The sequence below is a fragment of the Tauraco erythrolophus genome, chromosome 21 (genome assembly GCF_009769465.1).
Source record: "Tauraco erythrolophus isolate bTauEry1 chromosome 21, bTauEry1.pri, whole genome shotgun sequence".
In the NCBI taxonomy this organism is placed as follows: Eukaryota; Metazoa; Chordata; class Aves; order Musophagiformes; family Musophagidae; genus Tauraco; species Tauraco erythrolophus.
In genome coordinates, this window is record NC_141485.1 from 7139849 (window position 1) to 7163689 (window position 23841).

The 23841-nt window shown below is 50.8% G+C and overlaps 2 protein-coding genes across 2 annotated transcripts; one reads left to right on the forward strand and one right to left on the reverse strand.

Moving 5' to 3' along the window:
* Nucleotides 1-1474: 1474 nt before the first annotated feature.
* On the reverse strand, nucleotides 1475-7306 carry RAD51D (RAD51 paralog D). Its single transcript, XM_086624794.1, has 10 exons — nucleotides 7222-7306; nucleotides 6465-6526; nucleotides 6188-6306; nucleotides 5354-5435; nucleotides 5110-5244; nucleotides 4555-4650; nucleotides 4278-4368; nucleotides 3339-3409; nucleotides 2272-2439; nucleotides 1475-1558 (listed from the first exon to the last, which is right to left on the reverse strand). Exons 1-10 carry the CDS (start codon nucleotides 7301-7303, stop codon nucleotides 1475-1477), a joined length of 990 nt encoding a protein of 329 aa, XP_086480920.1. The 5' UTR covers nucleotides 7304-7306.
* A 3610-nt stretch (nucleotides 7307-10916) lies between these two features.
* On the forward strand, nucleotides 10917-22359 carry UNC45B (unc-45 myosin chaperone B). Its single transcript, XM_009991533.2, has 19 exons — nucleotides 10917-11078; nucleotides 11869-11905; nucleotides 12241-12416; nucleotides 12978-13067; nucleotides 13567-13734; nucleotides 14897-15065; nucleotides 15350-15520; nucleotides 16349-16520; nucleotides 16723-17023; nucleotides 17411-17505; nucleotides 18177-18318; nucleotides 18781-18921; nucleotides 19115-19242; nucleotides 19713-19779; nucleotides 20132-20245; nucleotides 20346-20461; nucleotides 20825-20942; nucleotides 21041-21196; nucleotides 22093-22359. Exons 1-19 carry the CDS (start codon nucleotides 10917-10919, stop codon nucleotides 22357-22359), a joined length of 2790 nt encoding a protein of 929 aa, XP_009989835.2.
* The last annotated feature ends 1482 nt before the right edge of the window (nucleotides 22360-23841 follow it).

Sequence of the window (23841 nt, forward strand, 5' to 3'; positions counted from 1 at the left end):
GTCTTTAAAATATATTTATTTTTACTGAAAACTGTTCAATGGTACAAGCTCACACTGCTTTGGCCTGTTCTTCTCCTTGGGCAGGACCTGCTGGGATCACAGCCACATGCCGGGGGCTGCAGTGGCTGGATGGCTGCGATGGAGGAGGTGCTACCTCCCCTGTAAATTCCAGCCCTGGGAGCACTGAGAGCTCAGTTTCACAGGAAGCACGGCTCTGACAGACATGCAAAACAAAAATATGTGCTGAGGCCTGGCACTGCCTCTTGGAAAACCAAAATACATGTTCACATACCCCTTTAGCTGCCCCTTCCCTGCAGCAGCTACTGCTCCAGAATACAGTATTACACCTACTATGGAGAAATTAGCACCCAAGTTCTGGCTAAACCAGACGACTCTTTGCCCAGCACAGCCCTGGAAGGCTCCAGGAGCTGTACTGCTGTGTTATTAGTTCAACAAGCACACCCTGATGAGTCCCAGCCCCCACAAGCTACATCAGCAGCCTCAGAGGTGCAAGCCATAGCTCAGCTCACCTGCCAAGGAAGTTTCTTATTAAACAGAGGATGAGTGTCTGGGATCAAAAGCAGAGGACACACTCCATCCCAGCCTCCCGTCACCCCCCTGGCACTGCACGAGCACCCAGGAGGTTGCTCAGAGCAGGTGAGAGCAACTGGAAAGCACTGCAGCAAGGAGAGATTACTTTAAACTTCACCACCTGCAACTCAGTAGGTCCTTGAGCACCAGACAGAGCCAGCTGGTGTCCATCAGGACTCATCCACCCCACCTGATCCAGATCATAACCCTCATCAGTTAACAGCCATTCTTTATGGAGCACAGTAGTGCCCCAAAAATACCAGCAGCTCCCTACAGGGCCCAGTGTTACTCTGGAGAGAGGATCAGCTAAGCATCCGATTATCTCTCTTCTCATCAACAGCCTGTCCCACCCCAGGCCCACTAGGGACTAAACCTCAAAGTTTAATTCAGTTAACAGCAGTCACCATTAATTGAATTCCAGCTCTCCACAAACACAGCAGTGTGCAACATCCTTTTTTTAATTATTTCTGAACCACGACCATCGTGGACCGCCCCAGGACGATCAGAGCTGCAGGACCAGAGGGCAGCGAGTTACAGAGGGAACAAAACCACCACGAGGACTCATGGGTTTGTGCAGGGACATGCCAGCTGGTCCCGAGCCAACGCCGTAGGACAGAGCTGGCTCTGCTGGTTGCAGACAAGCCTGCAGCAGAGGAGAGGACCTGGCTGTCGTGCTGCCCATGCAGCCCAGCCACCACAGGCTGCATCTGCTGAGGAAAGATCTCCAGGGAACCCCACACATTTTCTCCCCAATGCTGAAGAACAAGAGCTTCTTCATGTTGGTCCTTCCCAGGGTTGCAGGACGCTCAGAGGCATTCTGTGAAGCCTTCAGGGTGTTTGCCTGCAGCTCTCTTGGACCTTGACATTTGCCTTTCCATCTGCATCAGAGCTCCTGCGTGGGTGTCGCTGGGCTCGGCTCCCGCACATCACCATTTCCAATATCCAGCTCCACCTCTATCCCCGTCGGCTGCAAGAAGGAACAGAGAGGAGCTTAACCTCACACTGCTGAGACTCTGCAGGCAAACCTGTACATTGCTTCATCGCCTGCCCCAGAGCCAAAAATCCCCAATTACATCTCCTTGAGGATTTCCATCTGCTGGTGCCCTCATTTTAACTGGGTCTGCTGAGCCCAGAGATACAAACAGGGAACACAATTTAGTCAAGACAGAACATCTTGCTCAGAGATATCCCCAGACACGCTATCATTTAGCACATCCAGGGTGTGTTTCACTGCCCAGCACACCACCACATCCCAACCCGCTGGGATCAGGCCGCAGAGTGGGTTCGGAGCCAGGAGGCTCAGGCAGCGCTGCCCCGTACCTCGGCAGGGTTCAAGCTAAAGTCACCTCTGCCGGTGTCAGAGCCAGCTCCGCAGGTTCCTCGCTGCCCAAACGCAATCAGGAGGGTGAGACAAGCAGGAGGAATGCAGTGACCTGGATTGGAAGCGGTGCCACTCGTTTAGCATGCCTATAAATACAAGCTGAGGCTGTTTGGAACAGAAGCTCTTCTCTTCCAGAGCATACAACCAGGCTGCATTTGCTCCTCTCCCATTGTCACCGATCACCCAGTGAGGCCTGATCCTGCTCTGCCCCCAGAAGGAGCCTCCCCCTGTTCCGAAGCCAGGTCCACATCACATAGCTTCTTCTCCATCACCAGACAGACTGGTCCAGGGAGCCTCACCTGCCGGGGTGACTTTGCCAAGGAAGCGACACGCTTCGTGGTGGCTTTCTCCCAGGTGGCTTCTTTGCTCTCCAGCAGCACTCGGGTGCTGGGCACGAAACTCCAGGTGCGGCCGAGGGCTGGCTTCAGTAGACCGGTGCTGCTGTCCCTTGTCACCTGGTTAGTGACCTGCAGCACAAACAGGCTTATCAGTGCCCAAGAAAAGCAGGGCTGCTCCGTGTAATGAAACACCGGAGATCACGAGGAGATAACTGCCAGTAAGGAGCCAATCTGCTACTTCTGGCAAGTTTTTTCCTCCCCATCCTGGCACACCTGTGCCAACCCCTCTAAACACAGCCCACGCAGCTGTCCCAGATATGTACTCAGGTAGGAGCTCCCTCGGTATCTGCGAGCTGCAGTGACCCCTGGTGCTGAAGCCACCTGTGAAGTTTAGCTTGGAGCCTCTAAGCATCCTTCCAGGCACCTCGTCCTTGTCACTTTATCACTCATCAGAGCCAAGAGCAGGACTGTCTCGACACCTTCCAGCACCAGGTTCAGCAGACCACCATTTGCTGTTGTGGTCACCCCAATTAAAATGCTTTCACTGTGGTCACAGCAACCTGTCTGGGCACAGTGAAGCAAACGTGATTCCTTGGCCAAGAGTCAGGGAAGACTAGAGCAGAGCCCCTTCCAGTCCCTATCTCCTTCTGGGTGACACAATGCCCTGCAGTTCCTCCAAGGTAACTAAGCAAAAGGTTGCTTAGTGAGCTGGCCAGCCCCTTAAATGAGCCATGTTATATCATGTAAATACAAACAACCTTGCCATCTGTCTGTACTTAACCCTACCTTGCTCAATCAAGCGACTACCTTGCTGGCTGAGCACAGCAATAACAGCAGGGAGCTGATCAGCCCTGTTCTTGCAACACGTTTGCTGGAATAAGACATCCACGGGCTGCAGAGAAGCAGAAGTCTCTTGCTTCTGCTCAGCTGGGAGCAGGGTTCCCCCTCCTAGGAGCTCCATAACCTCCCCAGGGCTCCTCACCATGGCACGTACCAGCACACAAAGGACAAGGTGCAGCAACACTCACCACAACAGCGAGGCTGAACTCCCTGGCCAGTGTCTTCAGCTCCCTAGCCAGCTGCATCATGATGGCCAAGCCTGGAGGAGGACAAAGCATTTGGGTGTTTGAGGATCAACTGATACAGAGGGAGCAGCCCCTAAAGCACACCCTGGAGGCAGGTGACATCTGGATTTGCACGAGCACCAGATTCAGTGTCAGTGCAGGTGTTCATGGGCACCTTCAACCTATTTCCATTACCAGCACCCCAGTGCACCCATCACACCCACACGCTCCAGGGCACATCAGCTGAATGGATGTAGTGTGGACAGACCAATTCCTGAGTTGTTCCATGTCCTCCTTTCCCATCTTAGAAACCATGAGGCCAAAAAACCCTACAAGAGCACCAGTAGCTCCAGACAAGGCCAGTCTGGCTGATTTAGCAGGTACAGGACCCCCCTCTCCAGCTCACAGCTTTGTCTCCTGCAGCCAGTGGCTGCAAGGAGACCTCCTGTGATAGCACTGGCCACCACCCAACACCCTCTGGAAGATGTGTGAAGGGCCTCCTTGGCATCTCAGTCAGCAGAAAGCCCCTCGCTCCCGATTTGTGGTCTTTTGTGGGAGAAAAAGCCTCAGGAGAGCTTTGCAAACTGTGCCAGGAACCACGATGTATCTGTGACACTGTAAGCAGAGGTTTTAATCTGTGGACAAACAGTTCAGTGCCTCCTCTGTCCCCTGGCCAGGTTTCAGACCACCAGTGTGAGCTTGCACAGCCACAACCAGCTTGAATGTTTGCTAACACTTCAAACAGACTCCTGTTTTATCCAGTTGCAAAGGAAACGCTGGCAGCAGTCGCACCCACATCCATCCTGCCCCAGCTCCAGGCACAGCACACATGGGAGGAAGATGTTCTTCAGGACAAACAGAGAGGTCTGCAACCTCATTGCACACCCTAACGCAGCAGCTCACCCTCCGACTGCTTGCTGCCCAGCAGTGGGTAAATCACAGCCGAGACCGAGTCGATCACCACGACCTTGACAGGTCCCGTGGAGCTCACAACCTGAAAGAAAGCGGCACTATGAGCAACGTGGAGTAACAAATCCAGCAGTTTTGGAGGTCATGAGCTGCACAGAGGCTCCAATGTCCCCAGGACAGAGTGATCTGGTGCCACTCATCAGGCACACGAGCCTCGCTGCCTTCCTTGCAGCTCTGGGGAAGGGGAAGGGGCCCGGAGCCTTGCTCCTACCTGCTGGGAGAGGCGATCCTGCAGCTCCTGCAAGGCGCTCAGCATTTCATAGATGTCAAACACACGGACCACCTGGATCCGCTGCAGAGCCTCTAGCTGTGGCACAAAGTGGCATCAACAACAGCCTCACCTCCTCCAGGACCCACCATATTCCTCCACCATATGCTCAGCTGCTACCAGCTCTTTGCATTTACACCACACCATGGAGCCAGGGACTCATTTCTTCCACACATGCCTCCACCCCATGAAAGCTGTTGTCCCCAAGGCACTGATGGAAGAAGCAATGTAGATTGAGCTCAAGGAGTGAAAGCATGAGCAGCTATAGTAAGGCTCCCCACCTTCTCCTCAAGAAAAAAAATGAAGTGCAATGTCTATCCCCAAGCACAGCTCCCATCTGGCCATGGGAGGACGAGTTTGGACCCAAAAGAGCCCATGGGGGCACAAAAGCAGAACTGATTAGAAAAACTGTCTCTGGGGGTTGTCTGCAGGCAAGAGCCAAGGCAGGTTTAGTACAACTGGAGGAGCAGCAGCAGGACCCACTCCAGGGGAACTTGCCTGCTCTTTCTCATCCTCTGCCTGGGATTGAAGCATCTGGTAGAGACGGGAGGCGGTGAACCCTGCCGTGGAGTCGAGAAACAGGACGTGCTGCTTCAGGCCAAGAGACACACTGGCCGCGATGCCCAGGCACACCTGGAGAGGCAGGGACAGGGCATCAGACAACCCTCCCAGGTCCTTCTGCTTCATGTGCCTGAAGGTATCTTCACCCTCCCTGTCCTCTCCCCTCCTCTGTCCCACTCACCTGCGTCTTCCCACTGCCCGGTGATCCCATGAGCTCTGTCACTTCCCCTGTGTACAGCCCGGAGTCCAGCAGCTGGTCCAGGCTACAGGTTGAACACGGTGGGATTATCAACATATCTTCAGCCAGAATGGCAGGGGCATCGGGAAACAGCGGTCCCTGGAGTCCCCTTCCCAAATGCAGACAAGTGCCTCAGGCTCTGCTCCTTCCCTCCCATCCCTAGCTCGCTCCACATTGTGGGCAACAGCAGATCTGCAACGTGTGGGATACAAGAGGACAGTCCTGAGCTAGAGAAGAGCTCTGATCCTGGGAGCAAGGTTTGAATAGCCAGGGTTTCTCTGCATAATCACTGCAACAATCCAGCGAGGAGATGAGGGAAAAGAAGTACATGTGGGAGAGTAACTCATTTCCATGCTGATCTAGACAGTTTGGACCATCATCACTCAACAGTCCTCCCAGATCCATAACCCTCCTCTCTGAAGCCCTCAAGGGAAAGGCTGAAGGCAGCATGTTGTCTAGTCTAGAAGCAAGACAATCACATCCCAAAAGGAGTGCAGGCTCTCGTGAGGACAACAGCAATGTCATTCCCTCAAGGGACACCGACCAGCTGGCTTTGCAGCCACAGGACATGAAGAATAATCATCTCATGCTCACAAAAGGCAGAGCCAGGCTGTGGCTGGAAGTTTTAAAAACAGCTGCTGGGGATGGTTTGGACATCACTGAGCCTGTTCAGGGCATCACCACATTGAAATTCAAAGCCTGCACTGGGCAACCATGGCCTTTTGCAGCAAGCCCAGCCCCAGGCAGACCCGCTGGCTCACCAGGCAATGTACCCACCTTGGGATCCCAGTGGGCAGGATGGCCGTGGAGCGCTTGAGCTCCTCATAGAGGTCTGCTCCGTTGGTGGGGAAGGCAGAGAACTGGGCCAGGAGCACACGCCTCACTGCAACCAGCGCCTGGTGGGCAGAGAGACCTCTGGAAACGGGACTGAGGAAGTCCAAGGCCAACAACATCTGCTGCAGAAGGTCCCCCCAAGAGAAGCCCATGCAAGCTGTTTGCTGAACAGCTCTGAGCTCCCCAGTCAACGCACCCAGACATAGGAGTCATCCTTTACCTTGTAAGACAGGGAACACTTCTGGGCAACATCCTCCAGGTCTGACGACACAAAGTCCACCACTGCAAATAACATGAGGGACAGGAAGTTGGGGAAGCCAAACCTGGACAAACCACGAACAGCAAAGAGACAACCAGCTCAGACAAAACCCGCCTGCACCACCAGGCAAAACGTCTCTGCCCTCTGCCAGCACTTCAAGCGGATGAGCACAATGCGCCATCAAAAATGGAGCATCAGAGTTCTTCCTCTGAGATGGCCCCGCTACCCACTGCAAAACAAATTGTTTCTTGCAAAGCAGACCAGGGAGAGAAGCTGCTAAAAATTCTCCCTGTTTTGCTCAAGAGCTGCCCAGGGCCATTTGATAGCTGGGACCAACCAAGAGAGTGCCCTTCTGCCAGCAGTCTCAAGGAGCAGTGACTGACCCAAAGTGCCGCCTTCTTTCTTCTTTCCTGCTTGCAAGGTGCAGGATGATGTGGGCACAGGAGCTGCAGCCCCCAGGCTCCTGCAGTCAGTGCCCAGTGTGCTCATGGCAGACACCCTGCCCCTCCTTCCTCTGCGGGGCTCTGAGAAAACTCGCCGCTGCAGCTCCGGGGCTGCAAGCCAAAGCCACCCAGGAGGAGATATCTGCCAGGGGCCGCCCCACAGCCCAGACCCCCCAGCTGGCAGATGGGCTCCGCACAGGAGGGCACTGCAGTGCCACCCCAAACGTGCAGGGCACGACATTCCCCAACCCGAGACCCTACTGCCGCCCCGTTACCCGTCCGGATGCCGTTCGCCCGGAGAAGCTGGACCATCTCTTCGGTGAGACCAGGGCAGAGCCCGGCCCGCAGGACCACCATGGCCCCGGCCGGACAGCGGGGACCCGCCGAGGAGACGGGAGAGCGGGGCGGCGAGCGCGGCCCCGTCCCGGCTGCCTCCAGCAGGGCCCTGCGGGGCCGACGTGCCCCTGAGAACACGGGAAGCCCCACGATCAGTTTTCCCACGCTCCGCTCCCCAAACGCACCTCCCGCCCCCCCCGCCCGCTGCCCTTCCTGCTTCCTCCGGGCAGCGGAAGAGCCGGGCAGGGCTCGCGTTGGCGGCTGCACGGCGGGATGCGGCCCCGCAGCCGAACCCCTCTGCAGCCGCCCCCCCGGGCCGGGTTTTCCTCCCCCTCCCCGCAGCACCGGTTCCCCAGCGCGTCCGGCAAAGACCCCGCGAGCAAATGGGTCCGTGGGTCCTGCCCGGTGGGAAGCGCCACCGTCCCTGCCTGCAGACACCCCCCCCAGGACCTGCCCCCCTCCTCGTTGGCCCCAGAAAGGAAAAAAACAACCGCTCCAGCTGCTGGCACCTAAGGGTGCTTCTGGAAGCGCACCTAGTACACGGGGGTTCCAGCTCGCAGCCCAGTACCAGCAGGAGCTCCTAGGAGGAACGGAGTCTGCTCGGGAGCTGCAACAAAAGAAGCAAAAATGAAAATCCCACCTTATCTACAGCAACCCCTCGAGCTCCAGCTGCCTTTAAATGCCCATTAGCGCAGGTGCCAGCAATGCCGCGGCTCCCGGGCTCTATAAATAGCGGAAACAGCAGCGGGGCTGGCTGGTTTTGGGGGTAGCTGCTGCTGTTGGGGAGAGTTGAGCAAGCTGGAGTGAAAACAGACAGGCTGAGGAAGGAGCAGTTAGAGATGAGACTGCTCCAGGATTTTTTCGTAGAGCTCTGTGTGGTTTTGAGTGGGGCTTTACTGTTAAGAGCATGGCTTGTGTTCAGAGCTGGGTTCTCCGCTGCTGGTGTGGCTTGGCAGACCTGTGGTTTCCTACAGTGCTGGTGGGACCTGAGTGCTTGCTGGGAGAGCAGCTGGTGTGACTAGGATAAAAAACTTTGTTATTGCTGAAGTTTTTTTAGAGCTGAACCTGAGCTCTTTGCAAATGCTTGAACTGCCCTAAACTTGTATTTTGGGTTTGGGGGCAGCTCTAAAAAGGATTGCAGGTAGCTTTACCCCAAGGAGAAGGTCTATAGGGCTGTGACAGAAAAAATCTCAAGCCCTGGGTGCTGAGCAGAGCTACTTCTGCAACTCTGTGCTCTAGAGATGCTGGAGCTCATCCTGGGATTTTCTGGAGGGTAATTTCACTGTGGACCTTGCCAGTTCTCTGCAAGGTCCTAGCTTAGAAGGTGGCTTAGAGCCAGGAGGTAAGGTGGGATCCCAGGGCTGGGTTTGGCTGGTCTTAGCTGATGCTTGCAGTTGGAGTTGTGGGGTGGAAAATGAAGGTGTATGGTGTGGAGGGTTGGGGTCTCCCCTATCTGAGGACAGGGAGAGCCCTGTCCCTGAAAGGGCCTTGCTGCAGGGGAAGCCCGGGGCTGTCTCCCTCCCTGGCTGGCTGGAACCTGAATTTTCCCAGGAAAAGCTGCTTTTTTAATGCTTTCTTAGCTGATGCCTCAAGAGGGCCCCCTGCCCTCGCTGCTAAGCCTGTCTGCCCGACACCCCCCCTCCCCGGCTCCGTTCCCGCTCCTCCAGGAGCGATCGCAGAGTGCATTGACACATCAGCTGCAGGAAGGCCCAGGGATAAGGTAACTCCCAGGGCCGGCACCCCTGTCCTGGGCAGCTGCTGCTCTTCCCTGCCGGGGCAGTGCAACCACTGACACCCCATCCCAAAACGCAGACCAAGGTGGGCTCAGGTCACTCTTAGCTCTATCTTGAACATTAGCAGCATCAAGCACAATTTTATTTTGTAACTTAGTTTACGTGGTGTGCCTGCGGTGCTGCTGCCTGTGAAAATGCAGCCTCTGTTCTGGAGAACTTGCGGAAGGCTGTGCTGTACACACCACAGTGCTGGAATGAAACAAACTGGCCCTTCCCCTGTACCTAAAGCAATGTGGGAAGGGGTTTCTGGTGTCTTAGCCCATGTGGGTCCTAGAAAAGCCACTGTACTGAGTCTATCGAAGGCAGAGATGACCTCTTACAGCCTCTGCATGTCTGGTCCTTGTGCCTTGGACTTACCTCCATGCAGGTGAAGGTGATGGAGCTGCCTGCAACTGTGCAGGTGATGTGCTGCACAGGGACCCCCAAACTGCTTTACAACCACCTGCCCAGGTCCTGGAGACTGAGCAGTGCTGCTGGGCCAATGAAATGGGGGACCTGCACAGGGCAATATTGTGCCAATTCTTGCTGTGTAAGATCCACAAGCTGCACCAGTATTCAAAAGAACTATTTTTTTTTTTCCTTGGCAGTGTCTCAGTGTGGAAGTGTGTTGTCTGCTATAGCTCAGCTCTGTGGCATAAGCCTGATTGGAGCAACTGAGCCAATACCAGTTAGCCCATGTTCTCCTTGGTCCTTTCCCTATTCCTAGTTTCCCCATTTACTTTATAGGTGGGATGTTCATAGGTACACTCGGGGAGGCAAGGCCTGCGTTTGGGGGGGAGATAAGTTGCAAAGCAGAATTCCTGATTGAATTTCCTGGGGAACAGGAAGGTTTGAAAGGCTCAGCTCTTTTGGAGCTCAATGCTGCTCTGTCTACTGGTGTCACTCAAATTGAGACTGGAGACTCTCATCACAGCACTGGGCCTTTATTCTCTGGTACAGACATCTCTGTTAGTCTGTGCCTGTGGGCTGCCAAAGGAGGGGAGATGGCAGTGCCAGACATGGGTGGGCTTTCTAGAGGGGTGGGCTCTCAAAGGCCCTGCGAGGAGGTGGCAGTGCTGGGTGCAAGCCAGTTTTCTGTCCCAGGGCATTCTGGAAGGTGCTGGGTGCTGCTGCAGCTGCTGGCGCGGGGCCACCTGTCCCTGAGGCTCAGCTGTCTCACACTTCCCTAAATAGAATGGGAAAAGGGTCTGAGCACTGCAACAGGGGTCAGCCATCGCAGCCGGGGGCTTTTTTGGCATGAAACCCCCCCCATTCCTGCTCCCTGCACCCGGCACAGCTCTGCATAGAGGGAAGCTGGGATTTGCTCCAGCAGGAGGGATAGGATCCCTCCTCACTGCAGGGGGGTGCTGCCCGCTTGCACCCAGGTACCCCCCGCACCAGGCTGGCTGCGGGGCCCTGGCTCGCAGCCCTCCCCAGGCACTATATAGCACAGGGACGGGGGGATGAGGAGGGGGACAGGCTGCGGTGACAGGTGACACTGACAGGCAGCAGGAGCTGCCAGGTCCTGCCCAAACTTGGAGTGGGAGGCGAGCTCTTTCCTGAGCCACACGGACCCTGCATGGTGCTGGCGAACTTCTTCAGTTCTTCTTTTTTTTACTGTTTTTCTTTTTTTTATTAATTGGCTCCTAAGGATCTACAGCTGTAGGAAAAGCTTCTGAGGAGCAACTTAGACCTTCGTTTTCTGAACTCTGCAGCCTGGTAAGCTGCTTTTATTAATGTGTGTGTTAATTATATGTCATTCTCATGGTAAAGCTCAGCTTGGTGGAGGAGGTGGGCGGTCCCGGTGACACAGGCAGCTGAAAATGGGACACAAATTGATGTTTTTCCTTAAAGCTCTCCAGATGGAGGATCCCATCCAGCTGAAAGAGGAGGGCAATAAATATTTTCAGGCCAGCGACTACGAGAAAGCTGTGCAAAGCTACACTCGAGCCCTAAAGCTCAACAAGGACAAGGCACTGCAGGCAGTGCTGTACAGGAACAGGGCAGCGTGTTTCCTCAAAAAGGTGAGAAAAGCTCCCGGTTTTCCTGGGCAGTGCTGAAGGGGAGAAGAGCAGGGAGGCAGCCAAGGGTGCTTGCCAGCTGTGGCCTGTGTGGTTTGTCCGTTTATTGAATAGAGTGTTTGCAAACTGGTCTGAAATTGTTTATTCTGGGCTTATCCTGGAGCTGTAAAGCTGCCTCCCTGCTTCTATCCTGCTGGGGCTGAGCACGCTGGTCCGGCACAGGGATGATCTCACTTCATCCTTTTGAAGCAAAAGCTTTTTGCAGCTAGGCTGCTCCATGCTGAAGGGAGAGCTCTGTAAGACATGGGTTGGGGTGCAAAGACATTGCTCTCGCTGTCTGTCCCAGCACTGGAGAAGCAGATGCGGATATTTAGCAAAACAACAAGTTATTAGATCCTGTACAAGATTGTCTCAGCTCCCTGCAGTCAGCTCGTGGCGACCTGCTGTGAGATTTTTAGCAGATTGCCGGCGTCTTCCTGAATTTTCCCTAATCCCTGAGAAGTGACACCAACCCAGAACAAAATGCAGGTAGGCCGTTGTGCATATGCCCTCTTCCATCACTGCCCGCAGTCTTCCGCAGCATCGTCATCTCACCTACATCACAGACCTTCTCCTCCTCTTATCCCCCATCTGTGATGAAAAGGTACCTAAAACCCCATCTCCCCTTCTGTAGGCTGCTGCTGGTTTAACTGGGGTGTCCTGTTAGTAGGTGGGAACAGAGAGGTCACAGCATGCATCAGTGATGGGAATGTGCCCACTGCTAATGAGTCACTCCTCCCTTCTGCTTTAACAGGAGGAATACGCCAAGGCAGCCTCGGATGCATCTAGAGGTGAGGAGGGGGCTGTGTTGGGAAAGGAGAGCTGCGTTGCTGGGTGTGCTTGCTCCAGCCTGCTCTCACATCTGCTTTCAGGGCACTGTGGTCTTGTTCCTTGATGTCCACCAGCACCCAAGTGCTGAGGCCACAAGGGAATTAATAGAGGAGGTTCAAAAGAAGATGCACTGATTTGGTGTGTTGGTGTGATCGGTGCTAATCAGGGACCAAATCGCTGACACTGTTACTAATTACATCTCAAGGAGCCGTAGTCACTGTAAAGCAAATCACAGGTTACACAGAGGATTTCCAAGAAGGAAACAGTGATGCCTGGTTTTCGGTCACTTTCCCAGCTATTGACATCAACACTTCGGATATCAAAGCCTTATACCGACGCAGCCAAGCTCTGGAAAAATTGGGGAAATTGGACCAAGCGTTCAAAGATGCTCAGAAATGTGCCACCATCGAACCTCGCAATAAAAACTTCCAGGAGACCCTGAGAAGACTAGGGGCCAACATCCAGGAGAAGGTAAATGCTGGGGGAGCCATCCCGGGTTCACAGACTAGCTGTGGGAAGCCCTTGCTCTGGGTTACACTGATGGATGGTTGGTCATACTGGAAGCTCGTAACAATGTAGGGGGATGAATAGGCTCCATTAACTGGAAGTTCATACTTGATGCATGTAGATATGAGGATCAGATTGAATGGTTAAATTCAAAAGCGTGGCAGCTCACTCCTGAGGTTGGCCTGGTCCTGCATGTCTTGGTAAGGTCCTGGCAAGGAACTGGCCCAGGTTTGGACTGTGTCGAGCAGTCACCACGTTGACTTTGTTACCTTTACGTGGGTGCTGTGAAGAAGTCCTTGCATCACTAGGTACTGTGAGGTCTCAGAGATGATGGCTCAGGGCTGGCTCTGCCCATGCCAATGAGTCTGACATGGGTAACTGATGCTCTCTGAGAAGTGACACCTGTTTTGTTGTTCGGCTTGGATTGTCTGTGGTTTGAGGGTCTGTGGTGTCCTTGAAGTGATAGCAGAAAATTGCTCCTCTACTTTCTCCCTCTGATGCTCCATGCACTCTCTGTTGGCACAGCTGCACATTCAGTTCTCCACGGACTTGAGGGTGCAGAAGATGTTTGAAATCCTGCTGGATGAGAACAGTGAGAAAGAAAAGCGAGAAAAGGTAAGAACTGTCCTAGACTTGACAGGACAAATTGCTGCTGTTTAATGTCTAAGGCTGCACCGTGGAGCCAAAGGCTCCGTTTCCTTCCCCACCTCTTCTGGATGGAGGACGAGGTAAGGAGCTGGGAGATGAACTGTCCTCAGAGACAACCGAGAGGGGAAATGCCCCAAAGAGGCGTCACCCTTGTGCTATGGGAAGGTGGACCAAACTCCTAAAATACCAAAGGTGGGATCAGACTGGATTTCTGCTCAGGCCCATCTTCACCACTTTTCCCATGTTTTCCTCTAAGCAGTGACCAGCTTTTCTTGGGCAGAGCGAAGCCCATCCGCAGATGCACCTGGAGAAACTGTCTGGTGGGGTCAGAGCTGGTCTACTTCATCTGACTGGAGATGGCCACCCCACAGCTCCCACCGGGACAGCCCAGAGCTGCATGGAGGTGTTTTGGAGGCTGCTGGCAGGGCTGTACTGCTGACCCCTAGTTCTTCTGTCTTCCACCCAGGCTGCCAACAACCTCATAGTGTTGGGGCGGGAAGAAGCTGGTGCTGAGAGGATTTTCCAGAACAATGGGGTCAGCTTGCTGCTGCAGCTGATAGAAACCAAAAATGCTGAGCTGATCCTGGCAGCCGTGAGGACGCTTTCGGGCATGTGTACGGGACATAAGGCTCGGGTAAGGAATGGGGTGCTGGAGACTTCACTGCTATTGCTTGCACCTGGTGGAGTGGAAAATTGCAATGGTTCATGATGTTTGTGAGCAGTGGGGATTTCTTGTCTTCCTTCTGGTTCTTGCAAGAAAAAATGAAATCCTACAAATGAAAATTTAAATTCTGGGGAAAAAAAAAACAACAGATAATTATGCAAGTGGTGTTAATACAGACTATTGAAACTGTCCCTGTGCTCCTGATCTCTGGGGTCAAAGCTGTTCGTGTTCCCTTATGGTGCCTTCACGTGTGCTCATGAAATAAAACTTAGACTGAGTTGTTACCACATAAGTGGTGGTGAGCATGGCTGGGTCAAAGCCACGTCCTTCATCGTGGGTCTCAGAAAAGCAACAAATAACTAATTTTGGGAAAGTTTTGTCCAAGGCTTAGATGAAGGAAAGCAGGGAAGATCTACAAGAAAGTTTATGGTTCCTGGGAAGGGACCCAAAGCAAGTCCCAGAGGCCTCTGAGTGGGCTAATACCTTACTCTACACCGAGACAGTTGTTACGTGGTGTAAAACAGCTCATAAGAAGCCTCCTCTGTGTTACATCATTGGAAGCAGGAGATGGACATGTGCAAAATGAATATGCACATCAGTGTAACAGTACAAAGGAGTCGGGGGGACTATGACACCACAAAAATAAACTACCAGAGCAGTGGAGACCTGTTTTCTTTTTCTGAAACATTAACTGTTGTCATATGCAAAAAGGCTGTTCTGTGTGTTTCTGAACGTGCTTCCCATGAATTACTGATGTGCCACCACACACGGGGACGGGCTGCGTGATGACACTGGGTTTGCTCACAGCCAGGATGGGGTTTGTGCTCTAAACAGGCTCTTTGTTAACAGCCTTGCACAGAGGCCTCTTCCAAACCCAACCAGGCTCATCTCAGCATCCTTGTGGAAATAGCCTGTTGCGTTACTGGCAAATATATATTTTTAGGAGTTGTTGTATTATAAATGAAAATAAGAAGGAAAAGCAAAACTCTGCCTTGTACTGAGTCAGGATTCACCCAGGAGAACACTTTCTTTGTACAAGCTGAGGCTGACTTGTCTAAATCGGGCAGGAAGAGGATGGAAAGGCTCGTTCCTTTCACTAACAGCTGCCCTGCTCTCTCCTTTCTGGGGCCAGGCCACTGCCATTCTCCATTACCTGGGCATCGACAACATCTGCATGTGGATGTCTGTAGACAATGAAGAAATCTCCCTGGCTGTCTGCAACCTCCTGCAGACCATCACCGACTGCTTGCTGGGCCAGGGGAAAGAGGAGCATCACGGGAAGGAGGAGGCTGTAGTGCTGGGTAAGGGTGCATGACCTGGTGGTCCTTCAGTCTTGCTGGAGGAGAAGCTGGGTGAGCAGGGAGGGCTCTGCTTCTGGAATGTCCCCCTTATTCCTTGTTCTTTGGTGGAGAGTTTAACCTTCATCTGTCCAGGATAGCAACCTGCACACAGCTCTTACCCTCATGGTGTTAACTTAAATACCTACGTTCCAGCTACACAATGGCTTTGAATGGTTTTCACTGGGTTCACCTGCTTTTGAAGATAATTTCTTGTAACTGGCTGCTACTGTCTCACTTCTGTGTAGATACTAAAAAAGATTTGAGGACAATCACAATGCGTTTGCTGGATATGCTGATCAGTAAGAAAGTATCTGGGCAGGGACGAGACCGAGCCCTCAACCTCCTCAACAAGAATATACCAAGGAAGGACCTGAAAGACCATGACAACAGCAGGACCATCTTTGTCATCGACAATGGTGAGTCCTTCCCCTCCATCCCTGTTCTGTTTTGGGAGATGTGGAGCTGTGTATTCTTGCCCAAATACCTGTAGAACTGATCCTCTCTATCAAATGAATCCTCTCTGGCTTTTTTTGGTACATACAATCCTGGGGCAAAGTTAAACTTAAGCAGGAAACAGTTTTAAGATTAAGAGGAAAAAAAAAAACTGTGTATGAGAGCAAGAATTCTTTAATATCTAAAGGACTAGCTCAGCTTCTCTTAGTTTATTCCAATGTATTTGCTAACATCAGGAGGATTTGGCTCAGATAAATTGTCTAGCTTAGGCAGGATGAGATGAGCTTGTTAGATCCTTAAACAGGTCATTCCTAAAACTGGAAGGGGGTGAGGAATTTGGGGTGTGTGTGTTTTTTATGCTAATTCCAATGCATTTGTGCGTTACTATTTTGATGGGAGTTATTTAATAACACTTTAGCAAAAGGAGGGTTAAGACAGCCAGAATCACTTGAAAGTTACTGATTTTCCCTCCAAGCCTCAGAAGTCAGTAAACTTAATGCCTCCTGACAAAAATAACAGATCCAGCCAGGGGCCAAATGCACAGTTTTGCTTATCTTGCTCTGAGAGCTGGATAAAAGCCTGATGCTGCAAACCTGTAATCTCACCCGCAGAAGCTCCTCCCCAGTAAATATCTGAGCGCCACCTTCGTTTAAGGCTTATGTGATTAGGCTGCGAAGTAATTGAAAACCATCCAAGCTGGCTGCTTCACTGCAAGAAACCAACAAATAGTGTCTTGAAGTTTTGTCCAGACCCTCTCCCTTCTAACAGCCGTATCTCTCCATTGTTTCCAGGCTTAAAAAAGATACTGAAAGTGGTGGGCCAGATTCCGGAGATGCCTGACTGCCTGCCGCTGACAGAGAACACCCAGCTGACTGCCTCCGTCCTCCTGAATAAACTCTACGATGACCTGCGCTGCGACCCGGAGCGTGACAACTACCGGGTGATCTGTGAGGAGTACATCAAGTGAGTTGGGGCTGGTTTGCTGGGGCTGAGCTGGCCCAGAGGCACAGGAGCAGGAGGTCTTAAGAATGAGATGAGGCACCTGCTTAGATGCCAAACTGAGGCCCGGGGAGATAATGATTTGGTTGAGATCCTGCAGGATCCTTCAGCCTCAGAACTGTAAGCAACTACTGTTCCATTTGCTGATTTCCTCTATCCCATGCAGGAGCAAAATTGACCCACAGGACATGGATAAGACACTCCATGCCATCCAGATGGTGTCTGGAGTTCTGCAAGGGCCCTTTGACTTAGGCAACAAGCTGCTTGGCATGAAGGGAGTCATGGAGATGATGGTTGCCCTGTGTGGGTCTGAGAGGGAAATAGACCAGCTGGTGGCTGTGGAAGCCCTGATCCATGCCTCCACCAAGCTGAGCCGGGCCACCTTCATCATCTCCAATGGAGTGACACTCCTGAAGGAGATCTACAAGAAGACCAAGAATGAGAAAATCAAAATCCGAGCCCTGGTGGTAAGGATGGCAGTCCCTGCCTCTACTGCCTGCCACACTCACCAGCTTAGCCCCGGACTTGGGAGAGTGGGGAAGTCCTGGGAACGTGTTGGGTTCACTCACCTCAGCTGAGGAACGGTTTATAGTGCTTCCCCCTACAAGGAAGGGGAGATGGCAGATCTGGAGAGCACGTGGATTGTTGGTAACTTTGCAGGCAAAACTGGTTAATCTTCCATTAAAGACATCCAATAAGAGCACAAAAACCTCATGAGCTGAACGATCTACTGGGTGTTCGAACACTTCCTATTTGATAGAACTGGCTTCAAACTTTAGATATGGGATGAGGCTGTTCTGGGGCAGCAATGCTAGAGGAGTAATGAACCTTTCTCACTGGTGTATCCTCTTCAGGGTCTCTGCAAGCTGGGCTCAGCAGGAGGTACAGATTATGGGCTGCGGCAGTTTGCTGAGGGATCCACTGAGAAGTTAGCCAAGCAGTGCCGAAAGTGAGCAATTTTACTTTTCTGTTGTCCCATACTTTGCAAAACACGATATGCTCCTTCCCCCAGAGATCCTGCCCATGCGTTGCCTTTGTTTACTGTTGCTGTCTGACAGTTGACAGTGTCCCCAGAGCCGTTCCATGGGGAATGGAGTTCTGTGCCTCAAGCAACCATATGTTCCTCCTGCCTCAATATCCAGAGAAGTCTTCTCCCTCACTTACCGCGTGGGACACCAGACGTGGTGCCTCTCTCTTTGCCAGCACTTGATTAGGCTGTACCGTTCTATCTAGAATATGCACGAGTACCTTTTGAAGGTGAATTTACCAGGTGGATTAACCAAGGAGGTGGCATGAAGTTGGGAAGTGACCGAATGGGTGATCATTGCTGCTGGCACTGGATAGTAGGACATCACATTTTTCATGTGATGGTGAAGGCAAAGCAGTGCTGAGTAGCTGTCCTGGTCTGTATTTCCCTGCAGCATTTAGATCCCTCAAGTCAGGCCATGGGAGGAAGGTCATGTCTCAAGGGAAGCATCCACAGTCTTTAGGAGCTGTAGCAGGACCTGAGTACATGTTTGGGCCTGAAACTGTCTCAATATCTGTTTTTTTTCCCTCTTCTCCCAGAGAAATTAATCCTGGCTCCCAAGATAGAAACATGGATGTTTTTCTCTCTTCCAGATGGTTGTGTAACACCAGCATTGATGCTCGCACCAGGAAGTGGGCTGTGGAAGGACTGGCGTATCTGACCCTTGATGCAGATGTGAAAGATGACTTTGTTGAAGACGAGCCAGCCCTGCAAGCTATGTTTGAATTAGCCAAGGTCTATCTCCCTACCTTGTTCCCCCATTCCTCTGGTAGCATCAAGTTTTCCCAGCTCTCCAGCCCAACACTGTCTTCCCAGGCAGAAGGAGCTGTGACCTCAACCCCTCACCTCTAGTTTAGCAAAATATCAGTTTTGCCTGTACCATGGAGACGCCTCAAGGTTGTCGCCTCAAGGTTGTCGTCATCCTGCTCCTCTCCAAAGGCTGAGGAAGGCCGTTCTTATCTTTATTGTCAGCAACTGCATGAAAACGAAAGGCATCAAGGTGTTGACAGCATCTGTTATCAAACAGCCTGTTTGGCCATAAAAACTTTTGTTTTTCCCTGCCTTGGGCTATAAAGCTGTGGAGATAAGCCTAAGAACACTTCAGCTACTGCAAACCACTATGATGGTAGTCCTAAGGGACCTGTTTCCTTGTGGTGACCTCCTCACCCTCACATAAGCTTTTATTTTTCTGTGCAGACAAGTGACAAGACCATCTTGTATTCTGTGGCTTCTGCACTGGTGAACTGTACCAACAGCTATGATACCAAGGAGCTGGTCCCAGAACTGGTGCAACTGGCAAAATTCTCCAAGCAGCACGTGCCTGAGGAGCATCCAAAGGTAGGTTGTCTCCAGCCAGGGAGCTGGGAGGAAATGCTTAGATCCAAAGACTTTCTTTGATGTATTCATTGTCACAGACCTCAGGTCTCCTGTCTCTGAGGCTGAGATTGCTTTGTGCTCCAATCCAGCTTGGCTGTAGTCAGCGGGATGGCCGCTGCTAAGGGACTAATCCCTTTCCAATGTCCCCCCTCAGGACAAGAAGGATTTTGTGGTGAAGCGGGTGAAGCGGTTGCTGAAAGCCGGTGTCGTCTCTGCCTTGGCCTGCATGGTGAAGGCGGACAGTGCCATACTGACGGACCAGAGCAAGGAGCTCATCGCCAGGTGCTTTCATTGCTGTTGTGGGAGCTGGGAACGCTGGCCAGCCTGCTGGCCACTGAGATGGGTGCCTGGGCTGGCTCCTTGCTTCACGGGGTGCTGTGTTCTGCCTACAGGGGCAAGTTGAAAGGGAGGTGGAGAAAAGATTTAAACCCAAAGTTTTTCCTAAGCAATGTCATAAAAATCCACGTTCTGACCTTGAAGCTGGCTTATAGGGCTGCCTCGCTAGGATGCATTTTGAACTTCTAGTCCTCTCTACTGGCTTTGGCTGGAATAGAGTTCATCTTACAGGCCTGGAAACTTTTTCCTGTGTCACTTGTTGCTTCCTCCGAGAGTGCCATGGGTGCTGGATTAAACATCTGGAATTTTCCTGGTGGATCTGGCACCTCTGCAAAGCCTTAGTCCCCTTCCATGAGGGACACAGGTTATTGCCTTCCTGCAGGGCTGTTTCACTAAGTGGTGCTGTGCTTCTGCAGGGTGTTTCTTGCCTTGTGCGAAGACCCCAAGGACCGCGGGACCATTGTCGCTCAAGGTGGTGGGAAGGTAATTACTCTTGTGTTTGCAGCCCAGCCTGCTGTGCAGTTAATGTCTTTTGGGAGCCTGAAACGTGTCTACAGTGAGGCAACATGGCAGAAAAGCATGAGCTGTCTTGGTAGCCCCAGTCCTATCTCTCTGCAAGCCTCCAATGAAGTGATCTTCTGAAACAGCTGTGTGTGAGCTACAAGATCTGCTGTGGTACCTATTTGAGAGCAAAAGCAAGCATCACTGCGGGCTACAGTCCAGACCCATTTCTTCAACAGACACATCTTTAGGATATTTTTAACTTATTTTAGTATATTAAGGCAATCCTGTAAATCTTCTAAGAGGTATTTGGTGCTTTCCTGTGTGTCACTAGGCCCTGATACCTCTGGCTGTGGAAGGCACAGAAGTTGGCAAGATAAAGGCTTCTCATGCTCTGGCAAAAATTGCTGCTATCTCCAATCCAGACATGGCATTCCCAGGGGAGAGGGTAAGCTTTAAAAAAAAAAAAAAAAACTTAATTCCTTTAGCAAATGAAACTTTCCAGGATCTGAGAGCTGGAAAAGCAGTGACATGCCTTCTCTTCTTAGGTCTACGAGGTGGTGAGGCCTCTTGTCAGCCTGCTGAACACCGAGAGAGATGGCCTCCAGAATTATGAGGCTCTGTTAGGTCTCACTAACTTTTCAGGAAGAAGTGATAAACTTAGGTAAGTTTAACTGCTTTTGGACCTTCTTTCTTCCCCAGGAGTGAATGTGAATTCACTCAATGCTTTTCTTGTAGGACTATGAAGACTGATCAGTTTGAGCTACCTCTGTAGCTAAAAAATTAATAATAAAATTAATAATAATATTAATAAAATAGCCAGGAAGAGGAGAGTGGCACGTTTTCTTCTAGAAAGAGGAAAGACATGAACCTAATCTGCGTTAGATACGGAATGAACCGCATGTCTTGAGCTCCAGTGCTGCAGACACTGATTTGTTTCAAGGCCTTCCCTGTCTGCAGTTAATATTTTACAAGTTAATTATTGCTTGTCCCATGATATGTTTGATCTGACTGCTTATCAACATAGGATGAAGATAGTCAACGAGAGGGCCCTGCCAGATATTGAGAACTATATGTTTGAGAATCACGACCAACTTCGACAGGCAGCCACAGAATGCATGTGCAACCTGGTGGTCAACAAGGAGGTAATTCACTGGGCATCTCAGACTGGACTGCATGCACCAGTTCATGAGCCACTGTGTTCCTAAGTGTGTTATCTCTGGATATCACGGGGTTTTTTTAGGTTCAAGAGCGGTTTGTCGCTGATGGAAATGACCGGCTGAAGTTGGTGGTGTTACTGTGTGGTGAGGATGATGAGAAAGTCCAGGTTGCAGCAGCTGGAGCCCTGGCCATGCTTACAGCAGCACAGAAGAAACTCTGCTCTAAGATGACTGAAGTGGTAAGACCATAAGTTTGACTATTGGCAGTGTAGACATGCCCTTGAAGGGGCATCACTCATGAGAATGCCTCTCAAAAGGAAGATGTAGTCCACCAGTTTGATAGTGAGGAACTTAATGGTGAAACTGAGACCTGGGTGTGCGTGCTCCCAGTCCAGCCCTGCACAGAGTAAACCAGCCTGCCTTATACTAGACTTCATCTCAGAGCTGGAATGTTCTTATTTAGCTGTTCCTCAAGGGTAAGTCCAGGACGCTAGCAGTTAAGCAAGGTTAGGAATGCAGAATATTTATTCTATAGGCTCTTAAAGCTTTTGATAAATAACCTGAAATCCAAACCTTATTTCATTCAGAAACGAGAAGAGCTTGCTAGATAACCTATTGGGCTTTACAGATCCCAAAACATCTCAATTTCCTGCGCAGATCTGTATGTCCTGAGAACTCAGACCCTGCATAGCTGAGTATCTGTGAAGAGCTGTGGCTGAAAAGTCATGAACTCTGTTGTGTTGGACAGTGGGGCTTGTTAGAATAAGAATGATTAACCGAGCCAAAGGAGGGGCTCAAGAAAATCAGTGGGGGGGAAGTGGATGGTCTGTGTCTGGTCTTCTCAGCTGTGTCAATATACTGAGATTCTTTGCACAGAGATTATGCAGCAGCCTAAGCATGAAACGTGTTTCATGTGGTGCTAGTGCCATGAAAACTCCTGGCTTTAATGTCACAAAAATTTGGTCCGGAAGTTTAGAGCCAGATTTCCTTAGTTAAAGAATCAAATAACTGTACCTGACGGAATATTGAAGAGGCGAGTCCCTGCGCTTGCCCCTGCTGAGAAATGCCTTGCCAAACTCACGTTCTTGGTTGAAGTAGTCTTCTGATCAATACTAACAATCTCTCTCTCTTGAAGACCACCCAGTGGCTTGAAATCCTGCAGAGGCTCTGCTTGCATGATAACATGGAAGTGCAGCACCGAGGACTGGTCATCACTTTCAATTTAATCAGTGCTGACAAAGAGCTAGCGAAGAAGCTGGTGGAGACGGAGCTCCTAGAGATTCTGACATACATTGGCAAGCAAGCAGATGACCCCAAGAAGCAGCACATCATTAACGTAGCCCGTGATTGCCTCACAAGGTGCATGGATTATGGGCTGATCAAACCTCTCTCGCAGGCATGAGGAAATGAAAAGCATCAAAAAAGGCTGAGTGAAAAAAGCTACTGAGAAATGTGGAAAAGTGAGAGCCTTGAGGAGAATCTAGTGCCATTTTCAAGGCACAGAATAAATAGTTTGAGGACATCTTTGGAGAATGAGAAACTCTATGAGGAAAAGGGGGTCGTTTGCCTGGGATATTCGAAAAGTGTCTGTGTGAGTAACTCCCAGATGGTGTAAATCCTTTCTTTGCCCCTGTTCAGCTGGTAATGGCGAAAGCTTCAAGGCCCAGCTGTAAGAGCTGGTTGTGTTGGAAATGTGCCAGAGACTGTTGGAAGGAAACTCAACTGAGCTGAAATCTGTTGTGCAGCCATCTACAGCTCCTGGTACTTCTGGAATTCCTAGCAATGGTGGAACAGGGAGGGTTAAATGCCTTCTGTCCTGTAGTCAGAAAATAGGTTGGGTTGTGTGCTTTTTTTCATTTATGGTATTTTTAAACAGCATAAGTGGTGTGCCAAAGTGTGAGGGTGGTGGATGAACTCTTAATAAATTCACTACTTAGTTCCCTGTGGAATTCCCGTTCTGCTTTTATTAAGGAAATGGAGAATCTATGAAAACTTTCACTTGCAGCCTCGTATCATACCCAGGAAGCTGGAGCAATCGTGGCACAGGGTGAATTTTCACCACTTGTGAAATATCCAAACCTGCTCAAACAAGCAGTGAAGTCACCCTGAAAGGCTGTACCAGGAGGTGGCCCTAATGGGTTGAGCTGAGGTTCACACCAGGACTCAGTGTTCAGCTCAAGAGAGTGCTGAAAATACCTCATTTATGGGAGGAGCAGAATGAGAAGCAAACACACCAGTTGGTCATCATATTAAAGTTTATATAATAAATGTTTACGTTCACATGATAGACATGGCATGATTAAGTGCTGAGGTTTGGTGGTTATGAAAGGTACCATGGGATAGTCTTTCTTTGTATGTTGGTTAAGGGGAAAAAAAAAGGAAAGTGCCTCTAGCTTCCCAAAGTCAGAAAAGCAAGAATTTTTAAGGCAATAGGTTTGACAACCTAAAAGCAATTTATTTGGAGAGTGATTGCAGCTGTGTACAATGTCTTCTCCTTATTGTAACTACATTCAGTAAAATCACTGGTGCTTTATAGTCACACTAGGAGGATCTTCCATACCAAATGAACCACAATACTGTTTTTCAACCAGCCTTCAATTTTGGATACTCAGTTTTAGGAATTTTGGATACCTGGTTTTAGGAATTTTGGATCTGTCTTTCAAAAGTACTTTGTATCTAACTCCACACAGAGTTTTATCTAACCAGCATGTCTAAAACCAAGACAAAAAAATGCCATCGGCATTATGCAAAGTTTTGCTTCTCCCACTAAAGCTCCTCTTTAGAGCAACTGAGTTCTAACCCATACTGACTGCTGCTGAAATTGAGTGGGGAAACTACTTCTGTAAAAGCCATTTATTTGTATTTCTTAGCTAAAACGTGAACA